Source organism: Caenorhabditis elegans, chromosome V (assembly GCF_000002985.6).
Source record: "Caenorhabditis elegans chromosome V".
Taxonomy (NCBI): domain Eukaryota; kingdom Metazoa; phylum Nematoda; class Chromadorea; order Rhabditida; family Rhabditidae; genus Caenorhabditis; species Caenorhabditis elegans.
The window spans coordinates 7,776,516-7,795,793 of record NC_003283.11 but is presented as its reverse complement, the minus strand read 5'-3'; the positions used below and the strand labels follow the sequence as shown (position 1 = coordinate 7,795,793).

The window sequence follows — 19,278 nt, the reverse complement described above, 5'->3', positions numbered from 1 at the left end:
TTATAAAACTTTTATCACTGGCAATTGAAAATTGTTGCCGTTGGACACTACTCTCATTGAAAGAGTAACATAATAATGAAAGAGTAACATAATAATTGATCAAAACTTTCACTGAAAAAATTTGAAAAAAAAACCTGAAAACATTTTACAGTATTGTGTTCTGATGTTTGGAATATTGTAATTGTATTTAGGCTCTGAACAAAATATACTTCTTATAAAATTTTGAGACAAAATTTAAAAAAAGCCAAACTTATTAGAAATCTAACCGAACGAATCTTCTAACAATGTTCTATAATCTTTAACCATTATTGAAACACTTTGAGACAGAATTAAAACAAACATAAAGCAATTTCAAAGCTTATTTTGTCACGATTACACTTTTTCAACCCACACATCATAGATGAACTTCATAGATAAACATAAAGAGAAATATTTGAACCTCTAGCTTTGAGATAAGGGTAAATTTGAAAATTGACTCTAAAAAAACTCATAAAAAATCACAAAATTGAACAATTGAATTTGTAGAAAATTTATAAAAATGATGCAACTTATCACAGAAGTAGAAATACAATTTTTTGGGCAGAAATATTTTTAGAAAAATTGTTATAGCAGTATTTAGCCACTTATAGACAAATCTCTTCTATAAATAATGTTTAAAAATCACACCAAAGAACTCTTGAATATTGGCCAAAGTCCAAGTAGTTCGTCTCATATTTCTAGACGTTTGTGTTTTGAATTAAATATTTAACTTTCCAGATTCCCACGCCCACTCAATTTCAATATTTTTAAAATATTTATTTTTGGTTTTAGATTTTGAAAATAAGCTTAAAAATATAATTAATCTGAAAGGTCCTGTATTTTGGTCTTTACCTATATTTTTTTAAATAGAAAAAAGCTTATTGCGATTTGAACCATTTGTCTGATGAATACCTTGTTTACTCGTTTTTAGAGCTTTTAAAGCTCATTTTCTTTGTTTGGATGAGATTAATGTACAACGAGATCCTAAAACGACAATATCTATTACGTAATTTACGAATATTGAGTTAACTAAAAATGAATAAGGCTGAAAATAATGTGATAATTTTTTAGGGATAACAGAAATTTGTGCAGAGATCGAAGCAGGAGTTTGTGGCCCCGAATGCTGAATTGACCAAACTAAGAATTTAACGTTAAAATGTATTGTTGAAAAACACTAGAATTTTTGCTCAAAATATGTTATTTTCTGTTTTCGCGGTAATCATAAACCGAATTGGATATTTTATTTTTTCGAAACTTTTGCAATCGGCTCGGCTTTGGTAGGAAACTATGTATAAGTACTACTTTATCTTCAATTCTAGGGAATTCTCGGTTTTATTGTGAATAAAATCCCTAGGACTGATTTTTTCCATGTATTAATTGCCATACGAAATTTCTCGGAAAATGTTCTTAAAAATCATCAAAAACCAAAATTCAACGATCATTACACTTTCCACAAAACTACAAAATTGGCACCCAAAACTCAATTTCAGGAGCTTTATTACTATATAGTCGGCACATTATGTTAGAAATTCAAGAGATAGACGCCTCAATGGATTTATTACGGCAACTACGATCCTTGAAACAGTATCCATAATGTTTGTTCAACCCCTGCAGGGAAGACACCAACTGTTTCATTAATGTAATCCTGACTGATTTTCCCGGATTCTACCATTACAGTTGCAGGGTACAATTGCACAATTGGAAAATTCTTAAATATAAGGGCACTCATAAACTTAATAAAAAGTCAAATGTCAAACTGAAAGCTGTTTTTATTTGTTCAACAGAAAAAGAGGAAGTGAGATAGAAAAAGAGAGAGAGAGTAAAAAGAACATTGTTTCTGCAGCGTTTTCAAAGAGAAAAGGAGAGGATAGATATTTCTTCGGAATTGGAATTGTGGAGTGTCTGGAACATCATTTTTGTATAAAGTTACATTGAGAGGAAAGAGAGAAAATGTTGTGTCATGTTGTTCGTTCGTTCGAGCAGCAACCGTTTATCCAAATCGGAGAGGACGAGGACCGAGACCACGTTTCATTGATCTGAAATTTTAAAATTAGTTTACTTTTTTCTGAATCGCAACTAATTTATTCTAGCTGAATGCTCGTATTTCGGTAAATTATTAATTATAGCGATTTGCAACTTATTCTACAGTAAGACTTGACTTAATAAAGATGTCTATCAGAAAATAATTAAACTGGACCTACCCATGATCGTCTTCGGCAACATAGTAAACTCTGTCACTGCCGGGTCCGAATTGCTCCAAATATGCGTTCACTGAAAAAGATTAATGATTAATCTAAATCTTTAACTTTGACAAAACTTACAAACGCGGAGCGCATCTTCCTGATCGATATAAGGCGCTGCGAGGACCCACGCGAGAAGACACGAAAGCAAGATGAACAGCCGCATCGTCTGAAAATGACTTTTTGGATTTTGGAGCAATGAGAGGGTGGGAGATCAAACGTTGAATACACAATCAAATCTTAAATAGTGTACATAGTCATCGTTGTAAATTTGCATTTGTTAATGAGATTCTTGCGAAGCATGATGGGATGGGGTGGAAAAAAAGAAGTTTTGAGATAAATAGTAAGACGGAAGTGATCACTACGGTAGCTTTGAAACAAGAAATGAATATTTCAGTGTATCCCCTTCCAAATCTACTGGACTACTCACAAAAATGACCTTTGCTCCAAGAGCAACCACCCATCCTAGAACCTAGGCAAATGATACATCGAAATGTTTTTTCAGGTAAGATGATGTTATATGTATACGTGATTCCGGTAAAAGTTTTTTCTGGGAACTATGAGGAGGGTGTATGTGGTGGGAAAACAGGATAGCCCAATATTTATTGGGCACGTCATACTCGTTGCAGAGCATAGTTGAGGTGGCCGGAAATCGCGTTAAAATATGCTATGACTTGAAAACAACAATGGTCCTATTTTGGAAGATGTAATTTTACGCGATAATTCAACGAGAGATTGTAATAAAGACGTGTAGATTTTGAGTAACCATAAAATATGAAAAATTCATGAGTATTACAAATATGCAGTTTTTGGAATAAAGAAAATAGCTGACTTGAAAAATCTACTGCTCGATGACTTTGTCTAATTACGGTCTTGAAAGAAAGCAAACAGCGTCTTGTGCATTATGAGGTTTTTTGAATAAAAGGAAGTGTGCTCCGCTTAATTAAGATAAACATGTTTCAGTGTAAGTAGTTGGTCCCGACTGTAAACGCATCAGAAAACTTTAAGGTGAGAACAGTTGAGTTTCAATGCACGTATTTGATACAGCCAAAAGTTATTAAACTTTAATTGAAAAGTAGAGATTTCCACAACACATCTAACCTTTTAAAAATGTGACAGTTGATTTGAAAAAAAAATCTAGGACTGAACTAGGAAAACTGTTGACATACGTTCTTCTTTCTTTTCCCCTTTAATACCACATTGTTTTGGTCAAAAAAGTCTTTAAGATTTTTAATATTCGCAGACATCTCAACCAAATGAGGAACAGTCACAATGAAGACCACCTCAAAATGCATGTAGGTTCTTCTTTTTTCTGATATTTTTGCACAGCCTTCCCCAAAACATTCACAAACACATAAAAAACACCAACCAATTGATATACCCACAAAAGTGATGTGAAGAGCAAGTGGGAGTAAGATAAATGTGATGAACGATGAGGTGGAGGGTAAAAGTGATGAGAAAATGTAGTCTTACAAATATTCAAAAAAGTTGGTAGTTTTTGATACGATAAGTTTTCGATGAAAACCAAAAAAAGAAATAAAGAAGCTTTATGAGCCGAAAAAAGTAGAGATTTCCACGATTATCGAGTTACTTCGGGGCACATTTCGTCATCATCGAAGAAGAGGAAACAAATTTTCGTTGGCTCATTGACTTTCAAAGTTAAACTTCTTTAGAGAGTTTAGCGAGGCATAAAAACTTGAAAATTTTGTAATTTTTGGACTCGGTTTCAAACTAAAGAATGGAAAAACTTTTCCCTGTCCAAATGTCAAAGTCGCATAAAAATTGTCATTGGTAACAAAAAAAGTAGTGTTTTAGTGGGTCAGTAGATCAAATTTAACATTTGGCAGGTGAAAGAATTTGTAGAGGTACACGTCAAATGCTGGTTTTTGACGCGTTTTCTCCAAGATCTCTTATATTTTGGTTTTGGAAATATCAGCATTTTACGAAGTGGCCACCTAACAATTACAGACGAGTATTCACATCACCATATGTATTTGTGATTTTTCGAGGAATGATATCGAAGACTGAAAATTAGAATAAAATTCCAGGATAAGAAGGCTTTGGCTTAAAATCAGAGCTTAAGCTATTAATTTGTCATTTTATTATTTACGAAACAGCGTTCAGACAGAAATGTCATAGACTCCACAGTAATAAGACAGACGAGTGATCAAAGTTCCGTACAATTTACGAGAGTAATTTCTTACGACGTAACTATCAAGAAATAGGTGACTGCGTTTACATATTTCCGGTTTTTTTGTGAACCTAAAATGATTTTCAAAAAAAAATTCTACTGCGGCAAACACAGACATTCGGACAAGAGAAAGGTACATAGACATGAAAGCGTACCTGCCTACCATGAAAGTTATAGGCCAAACTTAAGGTTACGGTATTTCTAAAAAAAAGTAAGGCAGCGGAAAATTTTTGCCGAAATCGCCCTTTGCCGTCCACCCTCGGATCTAACAATATACAAATAGCCAGCTCGTGTAGTTTGCCAAAATTTAATTCGAAATTTGTTTTAAAAAAATGCTTACAATGTTAAATTGGAAAACCGAGTTTCCAAAATTTTGCTACACTGGGCATAGCGCAGAAATTTTACGCAAATATAATAAAAGTTGTCCTAGAACAAATGGACAAAAATTTGGACCAGGTTCAGAACGTTTATTGATGTTTGGGAAGGCTTATTTTATGCCTACACGCCTGCATGTGTATTTTTTGTAATTCGTCAAGACCTCATTTCAATTTAATCTTTGAAAAAGTGTACTCTAGCTGTAGGCCCAAGGTAGTAGTTTTTGTATGAGAAAAATTAGAATGACTGAAAAAATTTTTTCCACTTTCGGTCACTGGACCTAGTTTTCATTGAATATTCTGCAGCAGAAGATATGTAGACCGTGAAAGTATAAGCTCTGAGAATCAAATTAACAAATCTTGTAGCAAGTGATGATAACTGGAAAGTTAGAACAACATATGTAAAACTATAATTATAGACAACAAATTTGTCATTGAAATAACAATTTTATAGATCATTTTCCGAAAAAAAAGAAGCGATGAACAACTAGACCGACTTGAATCGTCCCTTTAGTATCTGCTGCGGAGCGGAACTTTTAGCCCCGCCCTTCTTATTTGGGCTGTACATGATGGGCCCATCCATCAATTTTATGAATACCCTCCCCGCCCGCCCGTCGACGTGTTTTGAAACGAGACGCACACGAATTTTTAATAATAATGTCACTTGACTACTACTTAGTAACTACACGTATTACGAATTTTTGGAAGTTGTCTGGTGGGGGGAAGTTTGCAGAAAAGGGATAACTTTTGGAGTTTAGAAAAACTACAGTATACTCTTGTGAACGAGGAACTCTTGCCGTACACTAAACAATGGAATAATTCAATCGTATTTTCGAGCAAAACGTAAAAAGGGAAAGTCATTGTAGCAGGACAGAACCGGAAACAAAAAAAGCATCGGACATAAAAAAACAATTAAAGAATAGAAGAGAATGGAATAAGCGAACAATGACATGAAAATTGGATGAACTAGAACACATGTGCACGCGAGTTGTAAGTTATGAACTTGCACTTGAGAACCATCAACTTTTATTGAGCCAATTTTGGAATGGCGAGGAAGATCTAGGGTGTACACTAAAGGATGGTAATTTGAAGCGCTTCAAAGGTGAAAAAAGTTACTCATTCTTATAGCTTAGAATTAAACCTATGTACACTTTCAAACCTAGGTGCCTGCTTATGAAAAACGTTGGCTCAAAACAGGCGGAGTTTGTTAGGTTGTCATTTTTGTGCTTTCGTTGAAGTCTTGCTCTTATATTAGTAGCACAATGCAATCATGTTGAAAATTGATATATTCCCTAGTAGTAGGCAGCTCAACTTGTAGAAGAAATTCAATTCAGTAACGTTTTATTTCAGAATTTTGAGAAGTTAACAATTTTGAATTTTTTTATCAAAATGTGTTCAAAAATAGTTTTGAGATTTTTGAAATTTTTGAACGACGTCATGAAAATGAAAAATGAAAATGAAAGTCAAGGGAATAAATAGTATTTATGTAAGTTTGAAAATTAAATTTTGAACTTTAATTTACTTAATTTTGTAAATAACTTTTTAAAAATGGAATGCCTGCCTTGTCCAGCAATCTCTTACATTCCGTTCAAACTATTTTTACAACTGTTTCGAAGAAAACTATGAAACATTCACAACGTATCAGAAAAGTGAGTCCAACTTTTAAATTATGCTCATAAAATGATCATCAAGTTGCGTGACCTCAGGTACTTGTTCGGTGGGAAGGGATCTCTCGTGGGTGGAGAGTTCATAGAGGAGCAACATCATAGGAAAATGAGTGGTGAGAAAAATGAAGGTGTGAGCTTTCTATTGTTTCACATTCTGAATTCTTAGAATTTCTTATGTTTTTGTTGGAAAAAATAGTCGTGATGATTGGTGAGAAAAGTTCAGAAAAACGAAGAATCACAGGAACAATGGAAGGTTCGAAAAATGATTTCAAAGATCAAATCCATAGTGTTCGTCATTTTCTGGAGACTTCAAACTCTTCAAATCATAAAATTTATTAAGAACCCTACAAGACATTTTTAAGTAAGTGGAAATTTTAAAGAACACTTCTGCACAATGTGCAACATAAAAAACTTTAACATTACAAAAATCATCTGGAATGTTACCAAATTAGACGTAGGACACTTTCAAATGTAGGCACACCGATAAGTTTTTTATTTCATAAAAAGGGAATTTTTATTTTATAAAAACAGAAAAATAACAATAAAAAATTATTCATCTACTTTTTGATCTTCAACTTCAATTTCAATACCGACGAAGAATAATATCTTTAGAAATTGTGAAAAATGACTGATCATTGAAAAGCGTTGCATTTTATATACTCGGACTTGGCACTGGATTAAAATTTGAAAGCATAGTTCAGTTGATTTCAATGAAGTAAAAATGGTAATCCTTTTCAAGTTTTGTGCACGTTATTTCAACTTTCGACATTACAATGATATAGTATTAAAAACATATGACGTGTTTGCTCTCACAATTGATCCCTGCATCATATTTCTATTGAATTTTGATTTTGGTACATCAGAAAATTGAGATCAGAAATAGATCCACCTACTCAGTTATTATGGTTCGATTCCAAATCAGTTACTAGTTAGATCAGATCTATTGCATTATTTAGATAAAATTCTAGCAAAGTTTTAGGCTAAAAATGTCAGATGTAGGCATAAAGGTTCACCATTAAGACTATGTTTCTTCGAAATATTTAAACATTCAGATCTTCTAAACACAATTTCCCAAAAGTAGTTTCAGTAATTAATTCCTTAGAAACTGAATCCTATTTTTTCTAAAAACTCTGAGAGCTCTATTAAATAAACTTTAACTGAATTTGCTTGTGCTCGATTACCTGGAAGACTACTGGTCTATGAAATTTCCCTCACTTACGGCGAGCATGAATATTCATGAAAAATGTTCGAAAACACATTTCAAATATTTCGAATATTCTTGGTCATATTTTATTTTTACTAAATTTCTATTTACTAAAACTTTAAAATATAGTCACGCCATCATATTTTTCGATGGACATGTTTTTCCCAGAACCTAAATATTCAAAATAGTTATATAGGAATGTAAGTAATCTAGGAGACGTCACCCTTCTGAATTACAAATGAAGAAATATGTAAGGTGAGAAACTCCTCTCCGGCGTCAGCAAATAGAGCTCGTGGCTCGAGAAAAGGTGAGGGTGGCAATGTTACTTTTCAGCTGTATGAACTGAATAGGTTGCGAATATCGTTTACGTTGTGTCAAACGTAATTTAATTTCAACATTTTATTTTCCAGACTACAAGCGCACGCCTAGGGAGGTAAGTTTCAGAGAGCATAAATTCATTATATATACATTACATATTGCATTAACAACAATTAGTTCTTGAACTTTCGGAGGCGACGAGCACTTGGAGCAACTCCGGCGGCTTCGAAGGCAGCGGACGAGGCGACTGATTGTACAAGGCCGGCAGGTTGAGATCCGGAGAAAGAGGAATCAGCTCCGTAATTGGATGATCCAGAGTTAGGGATTGATGAGAATTGTTGCTGCTGGGATTGGAAGCCCATTTGCTGTTGTGGTTGGTATCCGGAGTTGATTTGGTCAGGCTGAAAACGTAAAACTCTTTTTAAAAATCCAAGAATACGAAATCTGAGAAATTGGTATATTTCACAAATTAAAAAAAGATCCATAAGAAAAATTTCGTAGAATGTGCAAATTGGGTTAGTGAACTTTCAAAAAGGCAAAAATATATTATTCCCTAAGTGCAAAATTTCAGTAAATTTTCTAACAGCTCGAGAAGTGATACCTGTACGTAATTTCCACTGTATGAAATATATATTGCCGCAATAAAATTTACTGATTTTTTTTTGTTGAATGCGTTACAAACAATGAAATCGTTGATTTCATAATTTTGGAACTTCTGGTAATTACACTTACAGTAATCTCGACTCCTTGCTCAACTTGTCCCATGAATTGTTGCTGTGGTTGTTGTTGGTATCCCTGCAAACAAATACCTAACATATATGTATTTGCAAGTGTAACATTATAATTTTCCCGCGGGGGGCATGCAAAGATTAGATTATCGATGCGTTATCTTATATGTTGATGTGTTGTAACAGTCACTTTACCTGCGGTGCGACGGGCTGCTGAGGTGATACGTAGCCGACTAGAGGTGGTTGAACGCTGAAATAGTCACATACTTTTTTTTGATAATGAGAGTGAAGAGAAGCTTCTAGTGGGTAAGTGTAATGTGATATATGATAACAGTGAACCTACAATCTTCGTCGTTTCCTTGTGTCGTCAGTTTCAATAATTCTGAAATTTACAGGTTAGTAGCAGCAAACAATAATGTTAGTTCGATTTTGTATAAAGTTAAAACTGTATAAGTTCAAAAGCAATAGTTTTTTTCTGATACTTTTAACAATGCACTTACAATGATATTTCTAAAGTGGTTGGGCTGATATCTTTCTACTGAAATTCTGAATAAAGGATTTAAAAGCTATTCTTTCGTTTAGACACCAAATAAATATGTTGGGATGGCGACCAACTCTCCGACTCGTGTCTACAACTGCACTAACTCTCACAATGTAAGTTTTGAGAGTTAGTACATATGTGATTTCTATTGAACCTAATATATATTTTTAATTTTGTTTTCTGTTTCAAATTTAGTATTACATGACATCTCCGTCATTGTACTTGTCTTGTGGTGGTGGAATGATTGATGGAATTGTGTTAGAAACTGAAGAGACAGAAGATCCTGGAGCATGTGCCACGTTGTCCATAGGCGCTGATGCACCCGATGAATAATAGGATCCTTGGTGTTGGTAACTGCTGCTGGATGGGTATTGAGGTGCTGGTGGAGGTGGTGGAGGTGGTGGAGGATAGTAACTAAGAATATTAGTGATTTACTAGAATCAAATGAAGCAGTATTTGGTAGAACTTACGGTTGGGATTGAATCATTGGCGCTCGTTGAGCTTGCCTTGGCATTGCACTGAAAGGGGTTTTAGTGTTGAAGGGTTGATTAGGGTTTTATCACACAAGTTATAAAAAGGTTATTCCAAGAAAAAATTAGATGAATAAACTCTAAACTTACTAGGTTGGTGGTGGTGGCATTGGAACCTTTGCGTAGAGTGGGATCTGAAATATAACGTTTCTAAATTCTTATATTTTGGGTATTAGTAGTCAAGTGTCATTTGAGCTTCAATTGACAAGTTTGTTCAAAACCAACTTTCTAATGTTCGAGTTCATATAGTTTGTATAGTTTATAATGTAAATTAAAATTTTGACTGGTTCAAACTGAACTTTCTTATTCTAAATTTAAAATTTCTAATTCTCAAACTTTCCAGTTCCTTTGTCATTTTTGGAGAATTCATTAATATTTCAAAATACAGTTAAATTAACTCACTCTTTCATATCCAATAACTTGCGGTGGAGCATAAGCCCAGCTTGTCGATCCGCAGCAAGACTGAACTGCTGGAGCACCACAACATCCACCGCCAAACAGAAAAGAGCTGGCCTGTGGGATGGCTACGAGCAAGATGGAGAATGCGGCAAAGGAACGGTGCATTTCTGAAAAAACATTACAATGTTTGACTTTGGATGGTTGAGAAAGAAACAAATTAGAAGAATAATTTCCCAAAGTTCAAAGAGTAACCATAGGCGTGTTAAAAATGAAAATTTTGTGGGTAGGCAAAAAATGTCTACAGTGCTGGCGTGACTACATTGGTCCTATGCCAACATTGTCTATTATTGTTCTTTACGATAAAAATAAAAAGAAGTTCCGAAAATAAAAAGAAGTTCCGAAATATTGAATCTAAATATGAACATAACGAATAAAAGTGAAGTTCCAATATAACAAAGAATTTTTATCATCGCATAAAGACAAAAAATTAATATGATCAACATCATCAACAAGGTTAAGCTTTTGGGTTCCAGCCCCACCTCCTCCTTTCCTTATTGCGTTGTAACCTTTATAAAGGGTAGTGAGTACCTGTCTCAGAAACGGGTTATATCTCTGCGCACTCTCCAATTTTCAGTTTCTTATGACCTTTTCTCCACAGTCAAGAGAGGTGTCGGTTTCAGTTCGAGAAATTTGAAAGAAAACGACGTGGGCTATCAATCATGAGTGAAAGAATGAAGACAAAAAAGCTTTTTTTTTCGCACTCATCCAATTTCATTCTAAAAAATGTAGTGCTGGAAATTTGAATGAAAAGTAAACCTACTTTTTTTAATTGAAAAATACAAAGTTTATGTTTGTCGTAGATTTTTTACAGTTTTTTGTTATATATTTTGTGATCATCAACGAGCTTTAGTGCAACTGTATTGTCTTGATTTTTGAACTTTCAACGAGCCTTTTTACCCATTTTCTGAAAAAAAGAACAAAAAACAACTTTTCTTGAAAATTTATTTTATTTTTCCATCGCTATAATTCATTTATAAAATGACAAATATGATACATAGATAGGTAATCAAACTCCAATCAAAAAAATCACAAGACTACATAATCCGCAGCTTCCCGTCGTTTTATCTTAATTTTCATACCGTTATACGGTCTGAGAATAAGCTCTGGTACTGGTCGAAGGTTTTCTTCTGTCTGCAAACTTTCCACTTCATACTTGCGGAAGAAAGTCGATAATATTGTTTTCTGCTCCAAAAGTGCAAACTTTTGTCCAATACAATTACGAGGACCTGCCGAGAAGGGAATATAGGCGTATGGATCTCGACCTGCTATCGCATCAATGTCAAAGTTATCCGGGTTGTAGGTGTCTGGATCGGGCCATGCACGAGGATCCCGAGCAGCTGCAATTGGGGATACGCAAGCAGCAAGTCCTGCAGGAAGGACAATCTTTTGACCACTAGGATGATCTGGAATAATGTTGAGATGATTTGAAGTCGAGATAAGGATATACAGAAAATATTACTCGTAACTGTAACAGTTTTTAATTAATTAAGTTTAAGTTGAAGAAGAAGTTGGAATTGTAAAAAATGTGTTTTTTTATTGTTGTTTTTGAGGTAGTTTTCGGAAATCGGCTATAAAATTCTTCATGTTTTACTTTTTGTACTAGTTACGTACGGAATCAAACATTTTTCTTTGCCCTAAAATTTTCATCAAGTCACCATTTTCAGTTATTATTGGGTACGAAACGCCCAATGGCGCTATTACAAAACGCAAAAAAAGTTTAACTAGATATCTAAAATACTCACTAATTGTGACATCTTCTGATAGCCGTCGGGCAATCAATGGTACGGAAGGGAACATTCTCAATGATTCTTTTATGCACTTCTCCAGATATGAACACTTTTTAATATCATCCATTGAAGGAGGCTGATTTGTCTCGAAACCTGAAATATTTGATAAAAAGTAATGTAATAAAACTGGCAATATTTGAAAATGTATCAGTAGTAAAAAACTCACCGAATACTTCATCGAGTTCTTTTTGCAATTTTTTCTGACATTCTGGATAGAAGCCGAGCCAAAGAATTGTAAAACCAATTCCACTGGATGTTGTATCGTGACCTTCAAACATAAAAGTGTCAACTTCTTCTCGAATATCTTCGTCAGAAAGTGTTCCTTCTTCTTTTTGAATAGTCAAAAGTAGATCCAGAAAAGCTTTTCGTTTCTTTTCAGAAGCTTCGTTACCATCCTCGTTCAGTAGTTCTTTCCGTTCTTGGATGACCTGGAAGTTTATTTTGAATGCTTCCGGTAAAACAATTCCTAAGTAATAGTAATTTTTTTGATTTTCTATTTTAAAATCAGCTGCATCTACCTTTCTAACAAAATTATTAGTCATCCGAACATTTCGATCGAATTCGAAACCTAATCCCGTCAAGTACCATATTGGTTTCAACCAAAGCCATGGGAATTTCATATGATTCCAGACAATTTCTGAGATTCTTTTCACTGCGTGCACATATTCATTGTTATGTCCTAGTTGAGCATTCACTTGGATTCCCATTGCGGTTTCTGGAAAGAATGCGTTTTTGTACTTTTATTTAAAAAATATATTTCTCTGTATTTGCTTTAATAGTAAGATTATTGAACTCACAGTACTCTACTCTCATAAAATTTCGAGTTGATAAAATAATTTTCGAAAATCAAAATATAAATATAAAAGTTTTACCTATATTTTATCAGCCAAACATGTCTGATAAAACCAAAGGAAAAACCAAGATATGAATTTTCAAAGTAGAGCTAGCAGATACATGTTCAATTGAAAAATAACGATACAATTAAATAAGATTAAAAACCATATGAAATTTCAAAGAAATATTTTGTTAAAATGTTTTACCACAGATAATATCAAGTGTGCATCTCTTGAAATATGGGAACGCATCAAAGTAGTCACCGTCCACATGAAGCTCGACTGCATCAGCTAGGACCTGAAAATATATTTTTTATTTTTTAGCAGTAACTTGCACTACTGAGAATTACTAAACCGATATTGGTCGCAACTAACCTCTGCATTTCTCACGAAAACCGGGAAATAGTCTTGAATAATTGTGAAATGAAATGTTGGTGTAAGCATCTTCCGTCTATGGAACCACTTTTCATGAGTACTCGTTAACAATCCAGTACCAATCCATTCACTCATTTTATCATATTGACTTGGTTTTGAAATATTTGTGTTGCTCTCCAGGACAGGCTGAAATAAACAAATTCTAGATTTTCATAGCCATTTAAAATCCAAATGTTTATTAAATTTTGTACAATAAAAAAACCAACCCGAATACATTCAGAAGTCCCAAGAAAAACTATTGGAACTGGGCCAATCCAGAGAAGCATGATCCCATCGACCTCATTATTTGGAGCAGCGATTTCTCCGTATTTCGCGCGTCCGAATAAATATTTCTGTGCCCAACCTTCCATTTGAAATGTGAACGCATATGGATTCCATTTAAAGAGATGAGCTGACCCGACTAGTGGTAGAGCTGGTGGTCCATTTACCATCTAGAAAATTTTTTAATCTATTGCAGGTTTTTTGAAAATTAGTTTTAAATGCTATAATCGTTTTTATTACGTCGTATAAACTAGAAAATGAAAAACAGCTGAAACTTACGCTGAGATTCTGTGCACATTTTCGATTAATTCTCCATAATTCCAATATCTGTTGAAAATTAACAACGACGAGGTAGATGACATATCCGATTACAATGCTGATAACAATAATCATTGTACTGAAAATAAATAATTTTAAAGTTATAATCATGTACAAACATTCATATGAATATTTTGTAAGTTAAGATTTTACTGCTTCTACAGTAAATTTACAAGAAAATACAATAAAATAATGTATAATAGTTGACTAGGCTATTACAAAAGTGGTAAAACTCAACTACCGGAATTTCGATCTAAAAATGTTCAGCGCATACTTTTCCTAGTTTTTAGACTCCCTACGATTGCTCAAAAATTGGGGGAATTCGGACTTTTTTCAAGCTTTTCTGGAAGCTCTGCCGGATAATTTAAATGACTGAAATCGAAACTTTTTGGATCGAGTTGTAATGGAGAAACATTAGACCTATTCTTACCGTAGAAACAATTTTTCTAACCAATTTTCAAAGGTACATTTTTTGAAAACACATAGAAATGTCCTGGAAGTTTTGAAAAGTTTTAATGTTGCATTCTATTTGAGTACTAAAAAAAAGATAAATTATATAAGTAAGACATTCAATTAATTTTTAAAAAATGCATTCTTCCAAGTTTCTAATCTATATATGTAGGCTAAGAATTGCAAAAGTTTCCAAAATTAATTCTGTAGCTTTCAAAAATCGATCAATAAGAAAGCACAAAATAAGATGTTATTTTACGAAACGTGATGGTCGATCACATTCAAATCACCAAAAAACTTTGTTACCTACAAGAACAAAAAATGATTGAGAAACACACAAATAATAAAAAGATTTGTCACGCGCAGAGGGAGATACGTTTGATCAACAGAGAGATACCCATATAAACTTTTCTGTATTTTTTTTTTGAATTCTCTGATAATATAGACACACAAAGAGTGATAGGGTTCTTCAGCGAATTTGAGACATATGGAGAAAGTGGAAATATTGAAGAAGAGTAGGGGAGGAAGATGGAAGAAAAGGGGTACAACCAGGAGGGGGAAGACGTAGTAATAGTAATATTTGTTTCAAATTAGAAGCATCATTTGATTGTCAACAGTAGATTTACAGTCAACCATAGTTTTCTTCTTTGCATCTCTAAATCTCTTAGAACCATTATCATTCACTTTTTTTAGTTGTTTATAAAACTTTGAAACAAGATACCCCCTTTTTGACCAAGAGGGTGACACTGAAATTGACATTAAATTAAAAAGAGAAAGACTGAAATTGAAAATTAAATTTAAGAAAAAAAAACTGAATGTATGTCTGAAACTGTCACAATGGAAGACATCTTACCCGACCTCATATTCTCATCACTAGTTCAATTTACCGAATAACAGATTTCACAAAGTTTACCAAATTCCCCTTCTGATCTAGGTTACTGTGAGTCATATGAAACATGTCGTCAAAAATTCGAATACCTTCACTTTTCAAAACATGCTAAGCTTTAATTGGTCCGTTCGAAGTCTTATTTCGGGATCAATAAATTCTGAGAACGCATATTACGCAACATATTTGACGCGCCAAATATCTCGTAGCGAAAACTACTGTAACTCTTTAAATGACTACTGTAGCGCTGGTGTCGATTTGAGGACTCGTTTTGTTTTTGTTTTTTTGAAACCAATTTCTGTTCGAATTGTGACAGCGATATTCACTTTTCTTTTTTGATGTGCCTTTTTTGTGTTTATTTCAAATATGTTGTCTATTTAAAAAAAAATAGATTTCCGTAAATCGACATCAACGCTACAGTAGTAATTTAAAGAGTTACTGTAGTTTTGGCTACGAGACATTTCGCGCGATAAGCATTCTCAGAATTAAGTGTTCTTGTCTCATGAAATTACGAACAGTTTTTTGAAAAACTTTTGAAAATAATTTTTTATTTATCAAATGTTTATCTTGTATTTTTGCCAAATAACATGATAACATGAATGTACTTTACAAAAGAAGGAATAAAGAAGGATTTGAATGTACTTTACAAAAGAAGGACCGTATTTTTGGGGCGAAAACCGTCAGATTTCGCGTCTAGGTAATATGTAAGTCTCTTGAATATAGTAGAATTTAATTGAAAAATCCTCTAAAACGAATAGGTTGGAGGCCTTGGAAGTTGAAAAAACTTTAAACCACAAAAAAAAAAACGAAAATTGAAACTTTTGATCTTGATCAGTTCAAAAGTACCTTTATCTTTAGTGAATTAGTCATCTCATTGATCAAAAAACCTTCGAATCACCTTCGAAAATCTGTGGCTGATCATTTGGCCTTTTCACAGTTGAACACATTTGATTTTTATTGCACAGTCAATTATTTTGTAGCCTCTTCGGGGAGTTCCCGCGGGAAATTGTTAATTGGTTACTGAATGATACTTTCTTCTATTACGTAGATACCTAAATAAAGATGACAATTTTTAAAATTTTCCCATAAATTAAATGCAAGGGTCTCGCCACGAGGATAATGAGTTACTGTAACTCAGGTACCTACTGCATAATCTTTTTCATTTAAAATAAAGTATCCTGCCAAGATTTGAAAATATGTGATTCAAAAGGAATAACACGAGCTACAGTAACTTTTTTGCGTGGCGAGACCCCCTTAGAAACTGTGTGCCTTTAAACTGATGTCTCTCGTTTATGAGATATTACGGTACCTAACTTGCAAGAAGTCAAACGAAGATTCGATTAGATAAAAATATGCGTTAAAATATTTTTGAGTTCATGCACTATGTATTTTGTCTTGTTTTCCATGGTAAACCATCTGCGTAGCCTAGAAATTCCGCTGCAAAACCTACAAATTACAATGTTCTGCAGTGGCAACAACAATGGTCACGTAATCACCTTTCTTGTTCAAAGAAATTGTTTTGGGAGGTGATGGGGTATTTCCTGTGTCAGACTACTTTCAAAGAACGTCTCCAAAATCATGTTTTTTGCTCCATCTGAAACTGGTGTGTGGAAAAACAAGAAAATCATTATGAAACAAGGAAAAATGTATAATTTGGAGGAAAAAAACAAGTGAACTAAAAAAAGTTAACAATAAAAATCCGCAACAACGTTTTAGAGGAATGAGTGATCTGCCATCGAGTTGATTCTCTTGGCAACATGGGCAACTTGAGCAAAATCGGCATCACTGAACACACTCTTGTCTTTCTGTTTCTTCTTCTGGCCAGGCAACAATCGACGTGGTTCTTTTACTCCTGAAATTTTTAAAATTCAATTAATATCACCAAGTTTTCAGAGGATTGCGGCCTCCAATAGTCTACAAGCGAATCGGAAAATAATCTTGCAGCCTTTATATATGACTCAAATGCAAAAATTGCTACAGAAAAACGGCAACCGGTTTCGGATTTTTCCCCCTATTTTCCTAAATTCAAAAGACATGTGCCTTTAAGGAGTACTGTAGTTGCTAACTCCTCGTTGTTGCGGGTTTTCATCGATTGCGCCAATTTTTTCTCTCGTTTTTCCAAAATTACATTCAATGAAGTTTAAAGGAACGAGCAAAAATTTATGGGAAATCGAATAAACCCCACGGCAACAAAGAAACAATAATACTTCTTAAAGGCGCACATTCTTTTTTGTATTTAGGAAAATCGGTCGTTTCGAGATACTGCATTTTATTTTTCAAGCGAAAATCGCAAAATGTCTTACTATTAGCACCGACAGGAAATTTCGATGAATTCTTCATTTTTAAGGGTGAAATAAATTAAAACGTGTTCAAAGCGCCGTAGAAATCATGGGAAAATATGAAGTTAGATTTTTAAGCGCCATGAAATTAAAATTTTGTTAAAGATATACCGTTCAGCTTATCGGCAGTCTTATTCTCGGCAGCCGGCAACTATGTTGCCGAATTTTTTAGCGATTGTCAAACTTCTTTTCGTTTAATTTATATTTCGGATCTTTGAGATGTTCGAATCATCCTCAATGCGTTTTTCAGAACAAAAATTAATTGTTTATTTATTGACATCGGCAGTTGCCAAAATCTAAAGTTATAAAATTGTATTGCCGATTGGCCAGAGATTTTGTAAATTTACTTAAACCTTACCGATAATAGCCTTTTTCTCCTTCCGAAGACTTTTCAGATCCTGCTTTGTTTGCATATGTGCTTGAACTAGGATTCGTCCTTTTTTCTTGTCAATACGACGACCTTCTTGGAATTTCATGTATCTGAAAATAAATTGAAATAACTTTTAAATTTATTAGTAAATTTTGGATCAAAAATTGTAATAAACAACACACGAGGATCGTAAACGTTCATACAATTTCACCGTGTGATTCTATCGTTGAAAGTTCAAAAACTTACTTCAAATTTCTCTTCTTCAGATCCTTTGGTTTGAATGAGCGGGCTTGATCAATCAACGAAAATCCTTGTGAAGCTAATCGATCATCGATGTAGTCGGATCCTTTTGAAGTGCTCGGCTTTTGAACTATATAGCTCTCTTCTGCAGATAATTGAACTTGTCCCTTTGAAGCGGCGTGCAATATGGTTTTGACGTTATCTCGTCTAGCAGCACTCTTGTTCTTTTTCTTCTTTCCTATTTCAGCAATTCCATCTTCTTGCTCGATTGATGTTAAGAACTTTTGCAACAGTTCCTCCGACATCTTTAATTACATCAAGTTTCTCATTTTAGCCGTAAATTGGAATTATCTAGTAAATAAAAACAAGCTTTGCGAATCAACGCAGATTTTTTATTGGAAAGTGACCGCTTTTCAAAAAATTAACAATTTATTTGGAAAGAGAAACAACAACGCTGGTATTTAGGAGTTGGAGTTTGGTCCGCGCTTCTTTCCTGGTCCGGAGGCGACGTTGACGTAACGGCGAGTGTATTGGACACGACGGAATGCACGTCCGCGCTTCTTCTTTTTCTTGTCTTGCTTGTCAACCTTTGGGGTCTGAGCACGAACCTTTCCGGCACGAGCGAGGGATCCGTGGACCTTTCCTGAAATTAGTCAATGTTTTCCGTTTTCACACTACCAATTTATCTACGAAGAGTGGTGCTACTAACTGTTTCTCTAATTAAAAATGAACATACCTCCGAGAAGTCTTCCGTTGACGGAAAGGGTGGAGAGGCTCTCAATTTGGCATTCTCCAAGAGTGAGCTCCTCGCTAAGAACCTTGGATCCGTAGGAGATCGAGAATTCTTCTCCGGCTCCGATCACTCCCTAAAATCATAATATTGAGCAGAATTTCATAACAATAATTGCTATTGATCGATTTATTAATATTTAGCAAAAATCTAACCTTAATAGCGGAGAGGGTGGTGGAGGCATCCACGTCGAGCGTGTGCGTAGTGTTATCGAGGCCAAGGAGGAAAATCTGCATCCTGTAAAAAAAATTTTAAGAAAAAATCAATAATTTCGACAAATTTAAGGGTTTTAAATATGC

General features: G+C 34.1%; 5 protein-coding genes and 1 non-coding gene across 7 annotated transcripts; all 6 read right to left on the bottom strand.

The window, feature by feature from the left end:
* Positions 1–1,768: 1,768 nt before the first annotated feature.
* Positions 1,769–2,427, bottom strand: flp-21 (GLGPRPLRF-amide). The gene is made up of 3 exons (NM_072610.7): positions 2,340–2,427; positions 2,220–2,289; positions 1,769–2,054 (listed from the first exon to the last, which is right to left on the bottom strand). Exons 1-3 carry the CDS (start codon positions 2,422–2,424, stop codon positions 2,009–2,011), a joined length of 201 nt encoding a protein of 66 aa, NP_505011.2. The 5' UTR covers positions 2,425–2,427; the 3' UTR covers positions 1,769–2,008.
* Positions 2,428–8,081: 5,654 nt separating this feature from the next.
* C26F1.1 (Prion-like-(Q/N-rich)-domain-bearing protein) lies at positions 8,082–10,377 on the bottom strand. 2 transcript variants are annotated; one of them, NM_001028510.5, is made up of 5 exons: positions 10,214–10,377; positions 9,902–9,945; positions 8,936–8,990; positions 8,745–8,807; positions 8,082–8,413 (listed from the first exon to the last, which is right to left on the bottom strand). In NM_001028510.5, the coding sequence occupies exons 1-5, from the start codon at positions 10,373–10,375 to the stop codon at positions 8,186–8,188; spliced, it is 552 nt and encodes a 183-aa protein (NP_001023681.1). In that variant the 5' UTR covers positions 10,376–10,377; the 3' UTR covers positions 8,082–8,185. The 2 variants fall into 2 exon arrangements, with proteins under 2 accessions (NP_001023681.1, NP_001023680.1); NM_001028509.8 differs by lacking the exons at positions 8,936–8,990; positions 9,902–9,945; positions 10,214–10,377 and having other exon boundaries at positions 8,745–8,910.
* Positions 10,378–11,199: 822 nt separating this feature from the next.
* cyp-32A1 (Cytochrome P450) lies at positions 11,200–13,983 on the bottom strand. The gene is made up of 8 exons (NM_072608.12): positions 13,866–13,983; positions 13,532–13,756; positions 13,266–13,451; positions 13,098–13,188; positions 12,576–12,772; positions 12,224–12,485; positions 12,013–12,150; positions 11,200–11,673 (listed from the first exon to the last, which is right to left on the bottom strand). Exons 1-8 carry the CDS (start codon positions 13,977–13,979, stop codon positions 11,297–11,299), a joined length of 1,590 nt encoding a protein of 529 aa, NP_505009.4. The 5' UTR covers positions 13,980–13,983; the 3' UTR covers positions 11,200–11,296.
* A 639-nt stretch (positions 13,984–14,622) lies between these two features.
* Positions 14,623–14,643, bottom strand: 21ur-10679. The gene has a single exon (NR_069035.1).
* Positions 14,644–16,873: 2,230 nt separating this feature from the next.
* Positions 16,874–18,494, bottom strand: C26F1.3 (uncharacterized protein; the record flags this gene model as incomplete). The annotated part of the gene is made up of 3 exons (NM_072607.9): positions 16,874–17,092; positions 17,938–18,059; positions 18,196–18,494. The coding sequence occupies 3 exons, from the start codon at positions 18,492–18,494 to the stop codon at positions 16,953–16,955; spliced, it is 561 nt and encodes a 186-aa protein (NP_505008.1). The 3' UTR covers positions 16,874–16,952.
* Positions 18,495–18,568: 74 nt separating this feature from the next.
* Positions 18,569–19,216, bottom strand: fau-1 (Ubiquitin-like domain-containing protein). The gene is made up of 3 exons (NM_072606.7): positions 19,135–19,216; positions 18,926–19,055; positions 18,569–18,832 (listed from the first exon to the last, which is right to left on the bottom strand). The coding sequence occupies exons 1-3, from the start codon at positions 19,213–19,215 to the stop codon at positions 18,651–18,653; spliced, it is 393 nt and encodes a 130-aa protein (NP_505007.1). The 5' UTR covers position 19,216; the 3' UTR covers positions 18,569–18,650.
* Between the last annotated feature and the right edge of the window lie 62 nt (positions 19,217–19,278).

Excerpts from the sequence above, each read along its gene's own strand:
- flp-21 (NM_072610.7), bottom strand. The coding sequence starts at position 2,424 with ATGCGGCTGTTCATCTTGCTTTCGTGTCTTCTCGCGTGGGTCCTCGCA. Across the intron at positions 2,290-2,339 it reads GGAAGATGCGCTCCGCGTTT|TGAACGCATATTTGGAGCAA; the intron begins GTAAGTTTTGTC and ends AATCTTTTTCAG. Across the intron at positions 2,055-2,219 it reads GTTGCCGAAGACGATCATGG|ATCAATGAAACGTGGTCTCG; the intron begins GTAGGTCCAGTT and ends TTAAAATTTCAG.
- C26F1.1 (NM_001028510.5), bottom strand. The coding sequence starts at position 10,375 with ATGCACCGTTCCTTTGCCGCATTCTCCATCTTGCTCGTAGCCATCCCA. Across the intron at positions 9,946-10,213 it reads AAGTTATTGGATATGAAAGA|ATCCCACTCTACGCAAAGGT; the intron begins GTGAGTTAATTT and ends GTTATATTTCAG. Across the intron at positions 8,808-8,935 it reads AGCAGCCCGTCGCACCGCAG|GGATACCAACAACAACCACA; the intron begins GTAAAGTGACTG and ends ATTTGTTTGCAG.
- cyp-32A1 (NM_072608.12), bottom strand. The coding sequence starts at position 13,979 with ATGATTATTGTTATCAGCATTGTAATCGGATATGTCATCTACCTCGTC. Across the intron at positions 12,773-13,097 it reads CACACTTGATATTATCTGTG|AAACCGCAATGGGAATCCAA; the intron begins GTAAAACATTTT and ends CATTCTTTCCAG. Across the intron at positions 12,151-12,223 it reads AGAACTCGATGAAGTATTCG|GTTTCGAGACAAATCAGCCT; the intron begins GTGAGTTTTTTA and ends CAAATATTTCAG.
- fau-1 (NM_072606.7), bottom strand. The coding sequence starts at position 19,215 with ATGCAGATTTTCCTCCTTGGCCTCGATAACACTACGCACACGCTCGAC. Across the intron at positions 19,056-19,134 it reads CCACCCTCTCCGCTATTAAG|GGAGTGATCGGAGCCGGAGA; the intron begins GTTAGATTTTTG and ends TTATGATTTTAG. Across the intron at positions 18,833-18,925 it reads CAACGGAAGACTTCTCGGAG|GAAAGGTCCACGGATCCCTC; the intron begins GTATGTTCATTT and ends GACTAATTTCAG.